The sequence below is a fragment of the Phocoena phocoena genome, chromosome 1 (assembly GCF_963924675.1).
Source record: "Phocoena phocoena chromosome 1, mPhoPho1.1, whole genome shotgun sequence".
Classification (NCBI taxonomy): domain Eukaryota; kingdom Metazoa; phylum Chordata; class Mammalia; order Artiodactyla; family Phocoenidae; genus Phocoena; species Phocoena phocoena.
In genome coordinates, this window is record NC_089219.1 from 20,175,173 (window position 1) to 20,192,846 (window position 17,674).

Consider the following 17,674-nt stretch of genomic DNA (forward strand, 5'->3'; position numbering starts at 1 on the left):
ATACTTAGCTCACTCACTAGCCTCTGGTTAAAAAGTTATTTATATATAGTGCTAAATATATACTAAATACGGTTCTAAGTGTGCTCTACACACACACACACACACACACACACGCACACTCACTTAATCCTAACAACATAGAAGAAAGGTTGGTAGGCTATTATTCTAAGTTTGGTAAAACCCAAATCAAGAGCTGCAGAGGCATAAGCATGGCAACATGCAGACCCCACTGCAGTATTAGCAGTCATCCTGGAAACTTTCAAGGAGCGTGGCTTCCAAGAGCTTTTCCACAGATGTCTGAGAAGCAAATAATCATATGTAATTAAGGCTATTTCCCAAATAGCCTAGGAAAGCTGCCAAAGGCTTTCCCGGAATTGAGAGGCAATCCTCGACAACTGTGAACACTGTAGCCTCTGGATACAAGATGAAGCAACTGCCAACCTTCACCACCCAAGTCAATGCTGCTCCAGAAAATAATGTTCCCTTTCTCAGTTCATAAGGGCTGCTATAGTGGTACACAAGGTTTTACTACTCTTTTGACTCTTGAGAAATGGCTCCTATGGCAGGAAAGCATTAGGATTCACGCCACCCCCAGCTGTAACGTAAAGCAAATAAACCATCAAATATATCTAACTAGGATCTTCAGATTTCTCTAAACTGTTCTCTAGAAACACCATTTGCCTTTTTAATGGGGGCACGGAAACAAAAAATGCTTGTTTGCCAATAAACATCTGAAACACTATCGTAACAGCTGATCGGAGCCGAGGCATCACAACAAAGTGACGATTGTGGAAGAAGACAATGCATACAACTCTGAAGCAAGAAACTCCAGGGCAGAGAACTCGCAGCGATGTGCGTGCTGGGTATTTCCGCCAGCCTAAAGGCCCCATCTGGAACAAGTATAAACTAGGAGGGTCTCTATCACTGGACAATTTATTACCTGGACAGAAAGAAGTCACTGCCACCAACAGCACTGTGCAGTTTTATTAACCATTCAAGTACAGTAGCATCTGTTAAGATCGGGACAGAATTGGGATTTAAAAGTGAACAGATATTCAGCATCTAACAGTTTGAAAGAAGCCACTACATACTCTTTTCACAAACATGTTTTCACAGAGCCAATACAGTACTAGCCATTAACCCAGCACACCAAGTGTACTGAAGTAGAAAAGATGCAACAAGAAAAATAGCTACATTAGAAAGACTTCAACACTTTAGAAAAAGAGTAAAACACTTTTAGTTTCTCCCCTTTAGCCCCTAAAACAACATCATACAGTCTGGATCTACCTATACAGTCCTACATCAGCTTCTAGAATATTTGTCAGGAGGGCAAAAATAAAATGACACTGGCCAGTACAGTCTTTGGATATTTAGGAAGGGGAGGGGGAGAAAGTCAGTTCTCAGAACAAATTAGTCAGCTTCAGTCTCATCAGCAGGATCTTTGGATTCTTTGTTCTTCCGCACTTCTTCAATGTGCTTGTCCTGTAAAGAAACAGTATATATCATCAGTCAAGTAAAAGAAGCCTGCCAGGTCACACCCCCAAGAGGCCCCAATCAGCATCAGTACGTATGTTATAGAACATATATAATAATATACTATTATTATATAATTATGTATTATGGGAATCACATCATTAGAGTTCTAAGACATCATCTTTGAACTTCCTGGGTCACTCATGGAACCTAATGATTCAGCCTTCTACTGCTCTTCCAAAGAATGTGCAATTATGCTGGAAATCGGTGAATATTCCTTCTTATTTAATATAAGATGCCTCTGATTTAACATGTTAACCCCAAAAGTGACGACAAAGACACCAAGCACATGTGATCAAGGCAGAGAGTTCAAGCCACTTCGTTGGTGTATCAAACCTCAAGCTCTTAAGCCCCTCAAAGCCAGGAAGAGACACCAACCTTCTCTCGCAAACGCTCCAGTTTGGCAGCCATTTGCGCCTCTCGGTTCTCTTTGTTGGCTTCCATTTTGTGGGTCAGCTTCTCTTCTGCCATTTTACTGAAGTTGTTGTTCTCCTCTATTGCTTTTTGAAGCACTTCCTTCTCATGCTCTCGTTTCTCAGCAAGTTGCTTCAAGACCTCAGCTTCATGGGACTGGAAAAAAATTTAACAGGCTAGGCTCTCTGAAATGTTATTTAGCATAGTTAAAAATCACAAAAGAAATTATTAATTGAGGATTGAAGATAGAAAATTAGATCTCTAAATAATACTGAAGTCAGGACCTGAATTATCCATATCAAAATACCGTGAAAATTATATTCTTTTTCTAGTGTTTGTATTTACTTTGGAAGACTGCCCATATTTGTTCAGAGATTCTTGCCCAATTATTCCTTAAGGAAATATTCGTAAGATTTACTGCTTAATGGTATCAAGATGACTTGAGTGACATGCACTTAGGAATGACACTTTATTGTAAAGAATTTTGGTTTTTTAACTTCAAAGGCTACCTAAAGAAAATTAGGTCATTATAAAAAATGTAACCATATTGATAAAAAGAAAATACATGGCAATGATAGAAAATTTAAGACTAAGCCTCCAGATTACTATTTAAGTCAGAGGATTTGTTTCAAGGAAAGGCTTATTAGCTTTTTTCTGTGGAAGCTGCATTAAATTCCAGACCACTGGAGCTCTGTTACCACGGTGTGCCTCCTTCAACAGACCCAGAATAGCTTATTGCCAAACAGATTCCAATGTGTTTGGAAGCATCAACTTGCATGAAAACTTCAGAGCATCTGCCACTGGTTCTGTTAATTCTCTTCTTCAAAATCCCAGTCGTGATAAGAGTTTCACTATATTTAGCCAGTTACTATGTAAAGCGCAGACTAATGACTACAGGGCCAGCACTGATTCCTAAAAAAAGTCTCTGTCCAGCCTTTGGCTACATCTCTTCCATGAACTCAAACTAAGTGAACTCCATCAAACTCCATCAACTCAGACTAAACAGAAGAGCAGGTGGAAGATGAAACACCATTGCAAACACAGCCACTCTTCCTGGGGAAATAATTCCATGTTGACAGTGGGTCAGCACACATACATAAAACATGCGGCACCAAAAGGTGCACAGCACATGCTACAGCAGCTTAAAAAGGGGCCCAAAGTGTATGTGTGTGGTTACATGTACCAGACTTCAAAACACTAACTGTGTTGGTCGTAGGCAGGTTACTACTTCACCTTTTTGTGCCTTCATTTCTCTAATTTTAAAATTAAACCCACTTACCCCAAACAAGGTTGTTGGAAAGGGGGACTAGATGAGAATTTCTGTAAAATTCTTAATGAAACGTTGAATAGAGGGAAATACACCAAAATGTTAACAATAGTTATTTCTGCGAAGTAAGATAACGGATACTTTTAATTTCCTACTTATAAACTTCTGCGGTTCTCAATTTTTCTATAACAAGCATATTAATATTTGTTGACTTTTCTGACTAGTTCTTTTTAAAGATAGCTACTTTATAACAGAAGTACTTAGATAATAGCTGCCACAATACCAGTGTGCCAGCTGAGCAACACAATCACATAACTAGCAATTTAAAATGTTTTTATTGTACAGCTCTCAAAAAACGAAACAAACAAAAAAAACCACAGATATACACAGAAACCCAAAAAACAAAACAAAAAAACCCCAAACCATAAGAGACAAAAAAAGAATCATCCACCAACAAATCTGTTTTTCAAAAAGAAAGCATGAGAAGCATGAACTTTGGTTTCAGGCAGACCTGGGCTTGAATTCTGGCTCCAGTACTCACTAGCTATATGACTCAGAAAAATGACAACATTCCTGAGACCATTTTCTAATCTTGTATCTCAGACAACACCTACCCTCTAGGGTAACTGTAGAAAAGGAGAATATAAGTAAAGGAGATGGTACACAATAGGAGCTCAATAAATGCTGGCTGGTATTTTGTTCCCACCACTGGCATATGTAATTTTCACAGTTATAATCACCATCTGGCTACAATTCTGTTTTCCTCCTCTTATAAAAATAACACAGATTTGCCATATTACATTAATAAATATCCTGTTTTCTGTGAATTGATGTTTACCTTGCGTCTTTCTTCTGCAGCTTCTAGTTTCTTCTGAATTTCCTCCAGGGAAAGATCCTTCTTCTTTGGAGGGGAAAGGGGGAATTCTGGGACAGATTCTTTTGATCGAGGGCTGAGAATCAGCTCAAAAGCCTGGCCTGAGGCACGCTTCTCCAGTTCCTTCACCTGGATATCTGGATTTGATCATATTTATAATATATTCAGAAAAATGGAGTTTTCCTATTCTAATAAACTGTTCTACCGTTTTCTAAAAACCAAATCAATTTAATGAATAGAATTAGGGCTGATGAAGCAGCTGTGTTTACAGGCAAGAAATTATTATCTAAATACCACCTCCCAGAAAAACAAAGCTCAACATTTTTGGATTAATAAATACCATTCTAAGATATCAGTATTGACAATCATTTCCCTGAACAAAACAGACTTATGCAAAACTCCACATTTTGCTTTACACCATGCCAAATCATCTAATAATGAAACAATAATTATGAGCTCTCAGTACATTCAAGTAATATTTTTTTCTTTTTTAATTATTCTCTGATTTATAAACTAGATTTTTTTTTTTTTTTTTGGTAAGACCAAAACACAAGTGCCAAATTATAAGCTTAAGACTTGAGCCATCTCCTATTCTAAAATTAGAAGCCCATCACAATTTCGGATTTTCCAAATAGATTACCTACCAGAAGAAGCCATGGTGAACAGAAGACAAGAGACTGGCGGTGTATTCTACACAATCCACTAGCAAGGAAAACCCTGGAAACGATTTTCAAAAGCATGCGATCAATTTCTTTGCATTTCCATGCCATCGATTCAAAGGGACCTCAAATCACATCCATATAAATCAATGTCAGAAAAATCACTACTGTGGAATTAAATAAGACATCATTAACTAGAAAATTATAAAAATCCATAAAATACTCCAACACTGGAAAATCTGGAACGCTGGTTGCAGAAGATGAAGTTAACTGAGCTTGCGTGTTCAAAAAATACTTTTATTTTTTAAATTAGACGGAGTTTCAGTCACAAGATTTTTTCCTCCCCTATATTTTCCCCCTGGTGAGAAGATATTCCAGGTTCAACGCCTAGTGAGACCGGAGCCATCTTAACACTGCCTACAACTCATTGTGCAAATGAAATACCCAACCCTGCTTTGTCTGTGTCTGCCATGTGGAAAACAAAACGCCCAAGCTAATATTAACCAATAATGTCGAACTCCCATTGTTCCTGCGGTTTAAGCTCCTTGTCCAACAGCTGGTAACATTAATTAGTTTTTATGAACCTCTAGGTTTTAGGTTACAATAGTTGCTGCCTTGTGTAGAATTTTTTCATGAAAAATTCTACATCCCTTGATATTTTTTAAAGGTCATGATTCTTGTAGACCCCAGACTAGAACCAAAACCGTAGGAATACAGGGTCTCAACACCTGGAACTTAAAATCCGAGTCAGCAACACGGTCTAACCCCGGCGGAGCATTAGACTCAGCACCAGATCCAGGGTGGGCGTGGCCCTGGCCCAAGCGAGGAAAAGCGGCAGGCCGCCCCCGACCAATCAGAGCATGCCCTACACTCCGGCCTCTGGCCCCGCCCCCTTCCTCCCCGCGCCTTTTCGAATCTCCCCTAACTCATAACACCCCGGAGCCCGCGCGCGTGGGAAGGGGCGGGATAGGCGGGGCTAACGGTCCTATCCGGGTAACTCCGCCCTTCCCGGGCTCGCCCCGTGCGGACGCCCCCACCAACTCCCGCCAAAAACACCTTGCGGCGGCCCCCACCCTCGCCGCAGATGGGCGGGTGGGGCAGTCCCCGGAAAAAAACCGTGGGGTACCCCACCATCGGCTCACCACCTCTTTCCTTCACTCCCAATCTGCCGCCACCCAAGCGGTCCGCGCCCCACGCCATGAGGACTGGAGCGCTCTCATGGGGTGTCAACCTCTCGGGCGCTGCTCCCTGGGGGCACCGCCCCGCCCCTTCAGACAATGGGGACCCCAGCGGGGCCGCGCCTGCAGGAGGAAGGTGGGGGCCAAACGAGGGCCTACGCCCCCTATTGTCTCCTCGACGACCTCCCGGGGCTAACGCACCGAGCTCGCCCAGCAGGCCGCGCCCCCTCCCCACCACAGCCGCGCCCCCGGGGAGCAGGGACAAAGCCGAGGCTCCGCCCGAGCCACACACAAAGCGGAGCGATCCCCGCCCGCCAGCCCCTCTGGGGCCGCGGCCCCGCCCGCCGCCCTCCAGCAAGGGGTCGCTGACAAGACCCTGCCCCTCCCTCCGGCCGCGTCCCTCTCGCTGCCCCCAGCCTGCAGCCGCCGCCGCCACCTCCTCCTGGATCCCCGCACCCACCTGCTCGGTCCGAGCCGCCTGGCCACACTCTGAGCACCCACAGACCCGGGCGCGCACAAAAGCGCCAAACAGCGGCACGTGACCTCCCCGCAGGGCTCCGCATTGGCTGAGAGAGGCGGCACGTGCCGGCCCCTCCCCACCCCTGACAGCCCAAGTGAGCCCCGCCCCTGGGGACCCCGAAGCACCTCGGGAAGTGTAGTTCAGGCTGGCGGGATAGAAGGACAATGCGAGGGGTGAGGCTTCTTGGCGGTGTCTCCAGGTGTGAGCCGGGGGCTGGGACGGTTGTCTGGCCGCGGAAGAGGGTGATGCGGTGACCCTGCCTGGGTCTGAACCAGTTCTCCCATCCTTAGGAAAAGGGCGGGGCAGGGTCCCTTTCTACCTATCAGACGGTGGCCGCCTGGACTCCGCGTCTGTTGAGCCACTTGCCCCACGTCGCCCCAAGGGTAGCACTCGGACAGCGCATTGCCCCTTCGGTGCCCCACCCTGTACCGCCACCTAAGACGTCCAAGCCCTTGTGACAGGACAATGCCACTCGACGCCCCCATCTGCCACCTGTATTGTGACATCATCATAATCTCTAACCCACTCAGCCCTAACGGGGCACGGGCGTGGCCCTTAACTCACTGTGTGAGTTCTCGCTACCATATTAGGGTCCCTGAGCTGGTGACCAGAGACCTGTGGGGGGAAAGCAAGAGGCTCTGGAATTTGATCTCTTTTGGTCTAACAAAGTCACTCGGCTTAAATGCAGACTCCCATCTGTTCTGCCAAGCCTTTTGCCGGACGCTAGGGAAGGAAGCGCAATAGCAGTTCTAGACTACTACACAGACTGCAGTTAAGTGTTGCTTTTGTTCTTGAAGCACGTGCTCCCTGATCGGTGGGGGCCCTTTTAAAGAATCAAAACAAAAGAAGCCACAAGGTCACGGTTCCCCCTGCCCTGGATAGATCAGAAGCACAGCAGATACACAAAGGAAATTGGTCTGACCCTGGCTATCTTAGAACGACTAGCCTCATTCTTACCACAGAAAAGCCAGAGGAAAAATAAATAAAATGAACATGGTTCCCAAACCCCTTCTCCCATTCCCCCGACCAAGGCTCTGTCCTCGGTGGTGGTCATTCCACCAAAGCACCTGCTTTGAGGTCCTGACTAGGCAAAAGGACACCTTCATTTTATTGCTCCGCCTCCCCAAACCAAGAAACAAACACGACCCAGTTTGCTGAAACAGGAGTCCTAATTTAAAGACTCCCCATGTCCAGCTAGTCACTAGGGATATGCTGGAGTTAAATACAATTCAGAGTGCCTGAGACAAGGAAAACTGGATCATACAGGCAGCAGACACACCACACAAAGCAAACAATTAGCAATGCACTGATGCCTGAAATATGCTTGTTGCAGCATTTTCTCCAACAATCGTCCTTGTGTGGGGTCGGCCTCTCCCCCGCCCCCAGTCTAAGTGGTTTTCCCTTAGCATGTGAGCAGGACCAGGAATAATTCAGATTCTGAACCCTGAGAGCCTTCTCCCTCTCAGACCAAACTTAGCCACCGAACAGCCAGGTGTTTCCATCTTTCAGATTTTCTTAGCAAAATCTCAGAAATCGTGAGGAAGAGGAGTGGGGATGAGAGCTCGCTGAAAAGTGACAGATTGGCAGGCAACACACACAAGCAAGAAACCCAAGGCCAAGAGGTCTGTTATCCCCTGAACCAGCCTTTATCTTGAAGTCTTTGTACTTGATCTGGAGGTTTGCAGAGGAAGGTCCCACCCATTTGATACACTTTTTTTTAATACAAGAAATTGCCACAAAAATCTCACATTTCTGACTATTAATGTTATGACAGAAAAAAAAATAAATCTTTCAAAACACTGATTATTTTAAAGCACTTATACCGCTTCCCCCCACCTTTTCTTTCTCCCTGGAGCAGATGTCTATTTCCATGGAAACCACAGCTAGGAATGAAGATGTTAGAACTCATGTAGATTTTTAATCTTTTTTTAACGATGCCACTTGGCTCCTGGGTTTGTTGATAGAAGCCTGGCCCTGCCAGCCTCTATGACAAGGATTTCCTGAGATCCCCACTGCTGCTTGATGACTTGAGGGGGCTGGAGTAAGGTTTCCCCCAGAATGATCCTGTGAATAAAAATGTGTCCGGTGGGATGATCCTATTCTTTAGGATGGGGCTGCTTTTCTAAGAACTAGACCACAGCTATCTATTGTCAACTCTTTTTTTTTTTTTTTTTTGGCCACATCGCATTGCAGGCGGGATCTTAGTTCCCCCACCAGGGATCAAACCCGTGCCCCCTGCAGTGGAAGCTCGGAGTCTTAACCACTGGACCACCAGGGAAGTCCCAATTGTCAACTCTTATGAGTGTTCATGTATGAGCCTTGGAATAGGAAGGACTTCAGACTGTAAGGAGAGGAAACAGCTTTGCCATTTCACTTTGGAGAGGGGCAGAAGCCCCCTTCTTGGAAGCTTCCTAAAACTAACTTCAAAATCCACTCCCTCCTGAAGTGGCAGCAAGGAGTTAATGTTCACATCTTGGAATTGTCTGTCTTTGCCCATGAGAATTATTTTTGCCTTGCTCAGATGGTTTGGTCGAATTGCTGTGGAGCTGGCTGCGACTATGGATTAGCACAAAGTGAAGTAGAGATATGGCAGCCATCCAGCTTATTTGATCTGTGTAGACAGCTAAAGGAGAGCGCTTCAGGCTTCAAAGTGCAGAAGGGATGTCTACACTGATCAAACAAGCTGGGCTGTTGTCAGATCTGCTCTGTTCTTACAGAGCACCGGCAGCCTTTGTTCATTGTTGGTTCTGAGGCTGCAGGGTTGTCTGCCACAGAGGCGCCTCCAGGTTCCACTGCTGCTTACAGGGCCTGTCCTCGGCAAAAGGGTGTCGTGGGAGAGGTTTTCTCCTTGTCCCCAGCCTCACTGTTCCCTTTGTCCCCTAATCCTTAGGCATCGTGCTCTAACACTCCTTTTCCTGTTCAAACCCTGTCTGTGAATCGCCTATTTTACTTGTCTGTCTCCCTCACTAGACAACTAAGTCCACGAGGGCAGGGGTTGTGTCCTTGTCTCGGTATCCTTAGTGCCTGCGCAGAACTGAGCCTGGCCCCGGATGGTGGGGCCTGGATGTTTGCAGTTGACTTTAGGCAAGAACCACTTCTCTCATCCTCAGCTTCCTCTTCTGGTGCTGGACACCTCCACCAGATAGAGGTGGTGAGGATTAAATGAGATAATGTATGTGAAAGCGCTTAGCACAATGCCTGGCACATCTCAGTGCTGAGACTTGTTAACCATTATTGCTAGAGAAGTTTCTTGATTACTATAGGTTACTGAATAAATGAATGAGTGATGACTAGTAGACTTTCTCCTTTTGGTGGGAATCATTGTCACTGGCTTAACTCTTCCTATGGGGTATTTTTAAAAATTCAATTAATGTAACATCTTGAATAGATCAACACATTCACATAATTTAGAAATAAAGTATAGGAAGTTCTCCTCCCTTCTCTATCCCCATCTGCCAAATTCTCTACTTACACCTCCCCAACCCTAGCCATTGTTATCAGTTTCCTATGTATCCTAGGGTTTCTCCATGTGTACATAAACAAATTTTAGCTATGTATACTTATTCCCCACTTCGTAATAAAATGGTAGTCTGCTGTAACTGTTCTGCACTTAGCAGTCTTTCAGTTAACAGTACATATCAGTGATCTTTTCCCTGTTCATACATTTCCTGGATCTGGGATCCAATGTATGAATGTTCCATAATCTAGTTAACCAGTGCCCCATCCATGGCTCTTAGGTTATTCCCAACTATTTGCTATTTCAAACAATGCTGTAATAAACAAGCTAGTATATACGGCATTTTCCATGTGGGTAAGTATATCTGAAAGTGTGGTATTGCTAGGTCAAAGGGCAAATACATTTGTAATCTGGATAGTTCCAAATTGCCTTTTATAGGAGTTGTACCAATTCAACACCCACCACAAAACAATGGTGTTTTAATTCATTATCTCATTTCATTAAAAAAATGGATGGGGCTTCCCTGGTGGCGCAGTGGTTGAGAGTCCGCCTGCCGATGCAGGGGACACGGGTTCGTGCCCCGGTCCGGGAAGATCCCACATGCCGCGGGGCGGCTGGGCCCGTGAGCCGTGTCTGCTGAGCCTGCGCGTCCGGAGCCTGTGCTCCGCAACGAGAGAGGCTTCAACAGTGAGAGGCCCGCGTACCGCAAAAAAAAAAAAAAGGATGGAAAGGCTTTGTTCCTAGAAATTTCAGGCATTAGGGAAAAGGAGGGGGAGGACTAGAAATCCCAGCAAAGACATGGCTGTCAGTTCTGTCTATATTAATAACTGCTCTCAATACTTGAAAAGCAGCAGCTGATCTCAGAACAGCTCTGGTGCCTGCACTGCATCCCTGTCCCAATCAGTCTTGTGGTAGAAGTATCTGCAGGTGTCACCATGAGATTGGAAGATTATTGAAGGCAGGGTCTTCTTCATAGCTGTATCCCACTCCCCTCTCCATGATTCCTGACACAGTGGCTGGCATGTATTTTATTTAATCCATTCTAAGATGTATTTTCCCCCACATTTGTGTATCTTTGAAATCAGTGTGCTCATAGTCCATAAGTACCAGGTCATAATTGCTGACAGTGTATTTTCTTAGTGGCATATAAAATAATGCTATCTTAAAAATAAATGGCATATGTGAGTCAACAAAATATGGTAAAATGCACACACATTAAATGTGTGAGTGGAACGGGGCCTAGATGTCACTGCCCCTGCCATCTTCTCACTCTATGTTCTAACCTTCATCCCTTTTATCTACCTCCATGCCTTCCTCCAACAATTCCTTTTATGGGGATGACTCCCTATTTGCCTTCTGGAGCTTCCATCTCTCCCCTGAACTTTAAAAAACATTTCCAGCTGCCTAAAGGACATCTCCTCATGGATGGCCCATAAGGTCCTCAAATTCTATAAGACCCACATTGAACTAACATCTTCCCACCATTCCCCATTCTGCTAGAGGCTTTGCTAGACTCTTGCCCTCCAGACCTAAAACTTCAGTCAAACTCAACTCTTCCCTCTTTCTCACTCAAGCTTCCACTTATAGAAACTTAGCATTTTCTAATAGAATGGAACCTTTAAAATGATAGTAGCTACAAGAACAAAGCTGGAGGACTCATACTTCTTGATTTAGAAACTTGCTACAAAATTACAGGAGTCAAAACAGTGTGGTACTGGCATAAAGACAGATATATAGACTAATGGAATAGAATAAAGAGCCTAGAAATAAACTCTTGCATATACAGTTGAATGATTTTTGACAAGGGTGCTAAGACCCATTCAATGGGGGAAAGGATAGTCTTTTCAATAAGTAGTGCTGGGACAAACTGGATAGCCACATGCAAAGAAATGAAGTTGGACTCTTACCTCACACCATATACAAAAATTAACTCAAAATGAATCAAAGATCTAATTATAAGACCTAAAACTATAAAACTCTTAGAAGAAAACATAGGGCAAAAGCTTCATGATGTTGGATTTGGCAATGATTTCTTAGTGTGACACCAGGCAACAAAAGAAAAATTGGACTTCAGGAAAATTAAAAATTTTGTGCATCAAAAGACAATATCAATGGAGTAAAAAGGCAACCCACAGAAAGTGAGAAAATATTTGCAAATTATATATCTTACAAGGGATTAATATCCTGTAACTCAAAACAAAACAACCTGATTTGAAATGGGCCAAGGGATGGACCTTGAGGGCATTACGCTAAGTGAAATGAGTCAGACAAATTCTGTATGATCTCACTTATATGTAGAATCTAAAACAAAACAAAACAAAACCAAAAAACAAGCTCACAGATACAGAAAAAAGCTTGGTGATTGCCAGAGTGGAGGGTGAAATGGGTGAAGGAGGTCAAAAGGTATAAACTTCCGGTTATAAAATAAATAAGTCATGGGCATGAAATGTACAACATGGTGCCTATAGTTAATAATACTGCATTGCATATTTGAAAGTTGCTAAGAAAGTATATCTTAAAAAGTCCTCATCACAAGAAGAAAAATTTTTGTAACATGTATGGTGACAGATGTTAATTAGATGTTATTATGGTGACAATTTTGCTGCTACAAATATCAAATCATGATGTTGTATACCTGAAATTAACATAATGTTATGTGTCAATTATACCTCAATGAAAAGTTTTTTTAAAAAAAAAAGAAAATGGGCAAAGTACTTGAATAGACATTCCTCCAAAAAAGCTGTACAAATGGCAAATAAGCAACATCACTAATCGTGAGGTAAATGCAAGTCGAAACCACAATGAGACATCACCTCATAGCCATTAGGATGGCTACTATCAAAAAAACAGAAAATAACAAGTGCTGATGAGGATGTGGAGAAATTGGAAACCTGTGCACTGCTGGTGAGAATGTAAGATGGTACGGTCACTGTGGAGAACAGTATGGAGGTTCATCATAATATCGAAAATAGAACTGTCATATGATCCAGTGAGTCCAGTTCTGGGTATACACACCAAATAATTGAAAGCAGGGTCTTGGAGAGATATCTGTACATCCATGTTCATAGCAGCATTATTCACAGTAGCTAAAACACGGAAGCAATTCAAATATCCATTGACAGATGAATAGATAAACAAAATGTGGTGTAGACATACAATGGAACATAATTCAGCCTTAAAAGGAAGGAAATTTTAACATATTCTACAACATGGATGATCCTTGAGGATATTATGCTAAGTGAAATAAGACAGTCAAAAAAAGATAAATACTGTTTGACTCCACTTTCTTTTTATTCCTTTTTTTTTTTTTTTTGGCCACATTTTGTGGCGGCGAGATCTTAGTTCCCCGACCAGGGATCGAACCCGTGACCCCTGCAGTGGAAGTGCGGAGGCTTAACCACTGGACTGCCAGGGAAGTCCCTAATTCCACTTTTATGAAATACTTAGAGTAGGCAAAATCTTAGAGCTAGAAAGTAGAAGTGTGGTTGCCAGGGGCTGTTGTGGGGAGGGGGAATAGGGAGCTATTGTTTAGTGGGGATAGAGTTTCAGTTTTATAAGATGAAAGGAGTTATGGAGATAGATGGTGGTGTTGGTTGCATAACATTATGAAATACTTAATATCACTGAACTGTATACTTTAAAATGGTTATGATGGTACCTTTTATGTTATATACATTTTACTACAATAAAGAAACTTGAAAAAAATGATAATAGCCAACATACATATAGACTGCTTACCACATGGCAGGCACTGGTCTAAACACTCCATGTTTGTTAAGTCATGTTAATCCCCAGAACAATTTTATGAGATTTATTAACCCAATTGTAAAGATGAGGAAGTGAGGGTGGCCAACTGTCCCTGTTTGCCTGGGACTAAGGGTTTTTCCTGGGATTCAGGACATTCAGTGCTACAACCGTGAAAGCCCGAGGAAAACCCTGATGAGTTGGTCACTCTAAAGGAAACTAAGGCACAAAGAGACAGTATCTTCCTAGACTTGTCAACAGGGTCCTTGTCCTAGGCCCTGCACTTTAAAGGGCTTCACTCTGACCCTCCTCCAGCTGTGCCCATTTTCATAGGCGAGGAGTCCCCTGGGGCCAAGGAGCCATGCCCACCCTGAGCCTGGGCACCCTTCTAGACCATACTCTGGGAACTGGGACTCCAGAATTCCCTGTCCAAATGGCCAGAGTCTACTTTCAGCAACTGCACCAGCCCCTTCCCTGGGTCTATCCTCCCAAGGGCAAACTTCCCTGCCAATGAGTACACCCCTGTAGGCTGGCTGCTCGTAAGGGGTGTGGATAAATCCTGCACATGGGGGGTAGGGAGTGTACACAGGAGCCAGAAATAGGAAGAGAAGGGATCTAGCTCGGCCACAGTCTGGCCTGGAACTCCAAGGAACCCAAGAATTCTCGACTCAAAACCTGGCTTTCTAAGTTACTTTGGAGGTATACTCGTCAAAGTACAAGGATAAAGCATATATTTTTAGAAAATGGTTTGTTAGCTTGATTTATAACTCTTAAATGCTTAGACGTAAGATATATGGGCTTCCCTTTTATACTCCTGACTTGGGTCTGGCAAATATTAGCAGCAGGCCTGCAAAGAGATTGTCACTTAACCAACTAGTCCACACACAGAGAAGCACAGACGTTTTGCAGTCAGGTTCCAAGTCTGTGTTTTTAGCTCTCACTGTAAACTGTTTTATCAGCCTAACCCTATTATTTTACAAATGGGGAGAGGAAAGCCCAGAGAACTTCAGACATTTGTCCAAGGTTACAAAAGCAGGAATTTGAATCTGTGCTTTAAATGATGCTGTAGGTACTGTTCAGTTACTACTGTGTGAGCTTGGGCACGTGACTTCCTCTTCTGGGGCCTGCGTTTCTTCATCTGTGAAATGGGGAGAATTCCCCTACTTCATAGGGTTGTTGTCAGGACTAAATGAAATAATATGTGTAAAGTATCTAGCATTATGTCTCATGCCTAATAAACCTTCAATAAGTGACAGCTATCATCAAGCAAAGCTCTGATCACACGACTTTTCTGCTTGAAAACATTTGATGAATTAAACTTTGGGGCACATTACATGAGAAAAATAAAAATTCCTGAAACCTAAAAAAAAAAAAATTGATGACTCCCTTGGATTATAGTCCAAGGGTCCTTGGCATGGCATTTGAGGTAACTGCAACCTACCTCAAGATCAGTTAAACCCTGAAATTCTTTGATTCTTGATGTATTTGAAGATCTGGCATCTTCAAAAAGGGATAGTTGGAGGGAAGCACAATTAAGATGCATGGAAGAACTCTGTGGTCACTGGACTTAGCTAACAATAGAATGGATGTCTTAAAGAATGAATGAGATTCTTGCTAGGAGAGGTGTCCAGACAAAGATCTGTCAGCCAGCCACCAAGATGGTGAAGAAGGATTCTTGCATTACGAGGAAAGTGACCTCCCTTTGTGCTCTAAGATTCTTTTTAAATGAGATGGGGAAAGGCTCGTGATATTAAGCTAAATGAAACAAATGAACAAAGGCTACCCAACTGTGTGTGTAGTATGAGCTCAACTACAAGGAACAAAATATAATGAAGGAAATGCACCAAAATATTTGTTCTGGGGGCAAAATAGTCTGGATTTTCCAACATATATTCCTTTTATTAATGATAAAACAATTACATATTAAAAATAGAAAGGAGTTTTGTCCTCCTCACTGAGCTTAGGTCCTTCTACGTCTCTAAGACCTCTGTCCCCACTTCCCCCCACCCCTCAGAGTTTCAGCTTTATTGGACTCTTCCCATCTCCCTGGAAAGTCACACACCTATACGTTTTGCTGACACCAACCCCCAGCCTTGAGTCCTTGGCCTTTGTCTCTATTGAAATTCTCTCCACCTTCAAGGTCTTGATCAATCTCTCTGATCCCCACATTCTCTCCTGGTATTGTAGCTATTTATACATATGTTTGTCCCCCTCACTAGAGAGTAAACTCCTTCAGGGCAGGGCTCTATATGGTTTTGTCTTGGTATCCTTACAGTGCCATGAATAGACAGTCGGCAAATGCCAAATCATCTGATGTCTTTTTGGCCATTAAACAACACTTAGGGCTGAGGGTCAGACAGCATAACTAAGGGTATATTCTGGACCAGTATTATCGCAGAGACATTTAAATATATATATATATTTAACTTGTTTTTAAACTTTTAATTTTGAAATCATTTTAGATTTCCAGAGAGTTGCAAAGGTAGTACACAGAGTTCCCATAGACCCTTCAGCCAGCTCCCTGCTACGTTAACATCTTACATAATCATGGTCCATTTATCCAAACTAAAACATTAACACTGGTACAGCACTATTAACCAAATGGCCAGCTTTAACTGGATTCCCCAGTTTTCCATTGGGGTCCTTTCTGTGTTCCAGGATCCTATTCAAGATACCGCCTCGCAGGTAGCATCCTGTTTCCTTAGCCAGTGACATTTCCTTTAGTGGGGAGGCTTGGCGGGGGGTGGGGGGGTGGAGGGGTGGGCAGGTCGCTTTCTATTGTTCCTTCCAATCAACCTTCTCCAAATAATCAAAATATGACACGAAAGGTGGCGATGGCATGGGGATGGTGAGGTAGAAGCACTCACCCTCTGCTGGGCTGTTGGGACTTTGAACAGGGAAATGAACCATTCTTCCCACATGGGGCTGGGAAGATGATTTTCATCTTAGATCTAGTCTTTTTCTTAAATGGACACATATGGGCCTAAAAACAGCAGGGAGTTACTTTTTTTTTTTTGGCCGCTCTGCGCAGCTTGTGTGGGATCTTAGTTCTCTGACCAGGGATGGAATCTGGGCCTCCCACAGTGGAAGCCCCGAGTCCTAACCACTGGACTGTCAAGGAATTCCTGACTCGTTATTTTTAATTCATTAAATTTCTGGGCCGTTCCATAGCCCATTTTCCCATGGCCTGGCACAAAACACGTTCCTAGTTACTTATAAAAACTTCCAAGCAGTTGGCATTTATCAGCAGTCTTAGTAATTCAGTGAGAACTGAGGTTACAGCTGTCACAGGAAGTTGAAAGGAAGGCTGCTGAAATCACACCCATTCCGAGGCAGGGTGAAAGTTACACACTTAGTAGAATTCAAGCCCGGAAGGTGGAGGTGGCTGAGGCGTCAGGTGGAGAAGGGTGGGATGCTGTGGAAGAGAAAATACACGAGGGAAAGAAAACCAGATGATGCGGCTCTGGAACTCAGAGCTGGTTTACAGATCTTCTGGGCTTATTGCTAAGCCCTACATCCATCAGTAAGCACTAGCGCTGCGGAGCTCTCACACACCGCTCCCCCTTCCCCACCACTTTACTGGATCACCACAGACCACCTACTAAATGGTCTTCAGTCCGTCCGCTTCCTCGAATCCATTCCCAGCATAGGCATTTACCAACTCAAATCACTGGAGAGTGCGGGCCTCATCTAAGCGAGAGCATTGCTTTCCTGGGGCTGCCTTAACAAAGTGCCAAAAACTGGGTGGCTTAAACAACAGAAATTTATCATCTCACGGTTCTGGGGGCCAGAAGTCCAAAATCAAGATGACAGCAGGTTCCTCCTGAGGGCTGGGAGGGAGAATGTGCTGTGCTCTCCTCTAGCTTCTAGTAGTCCCAGCTGTTCCTTGACTTATAGATCCCCACGTCCTCACATTGTCTCCCTCTACGTGCATCTGTCTGTGTCCAAATTTCCCCTTTATATAAGGACATCAGTTATACTGGATTAAGGCCTATCCTGGTGACCTCATCTTCACTTGATCATCTATC

General features: G+C 43.7%; 1 protein-coding gene across 2 annotated transcripts; it reads right to left on the reverse strand.

Annotated features, from left to right (window-relative positions):
* Positions 1 to 959: 959 nt before the first annotated feature.
* STMN1 (stathmin 1) lies at positions 960 to 6,448 on the reverse strand. Of its 2 annotated transcripts, none has more exons than XM_065874445.1 (5): positions 6,386 to 6,448; positions 4,733 to 4,805; positions 4,053 to 4,225; positions 1,912 to 2,103; positions 960 to 1,482 (listed from the first exon to the last, which is right to left on the reverse strand). In XM_065874445.1, exons 2-5 carry the CDS (start codon positions 4,743 to 4,745, stop codon positions 1,411 to 1,413), a joined length of 450 nt encoding a protein of 149 aa, XP_065730517.1. In that variant the 5' UTR covers positions 4,746 to 4,805; positions 6,386 to 6,448; the 3' UTR covers positions 960 to 1,410. The 2 variants fall into 2 exon arrangements, with proteins under 2 accessions (XP_065730517.1, XP_065730525.1); XM_065874453.1 differs by lacking the exon at positions 6,386 to 6,448 and adding an exon at positions 5,446 to 5,536.
* Between the last annotated feature and the right edge of the window lie 11,226 nt (positions 6,449 to 17,674).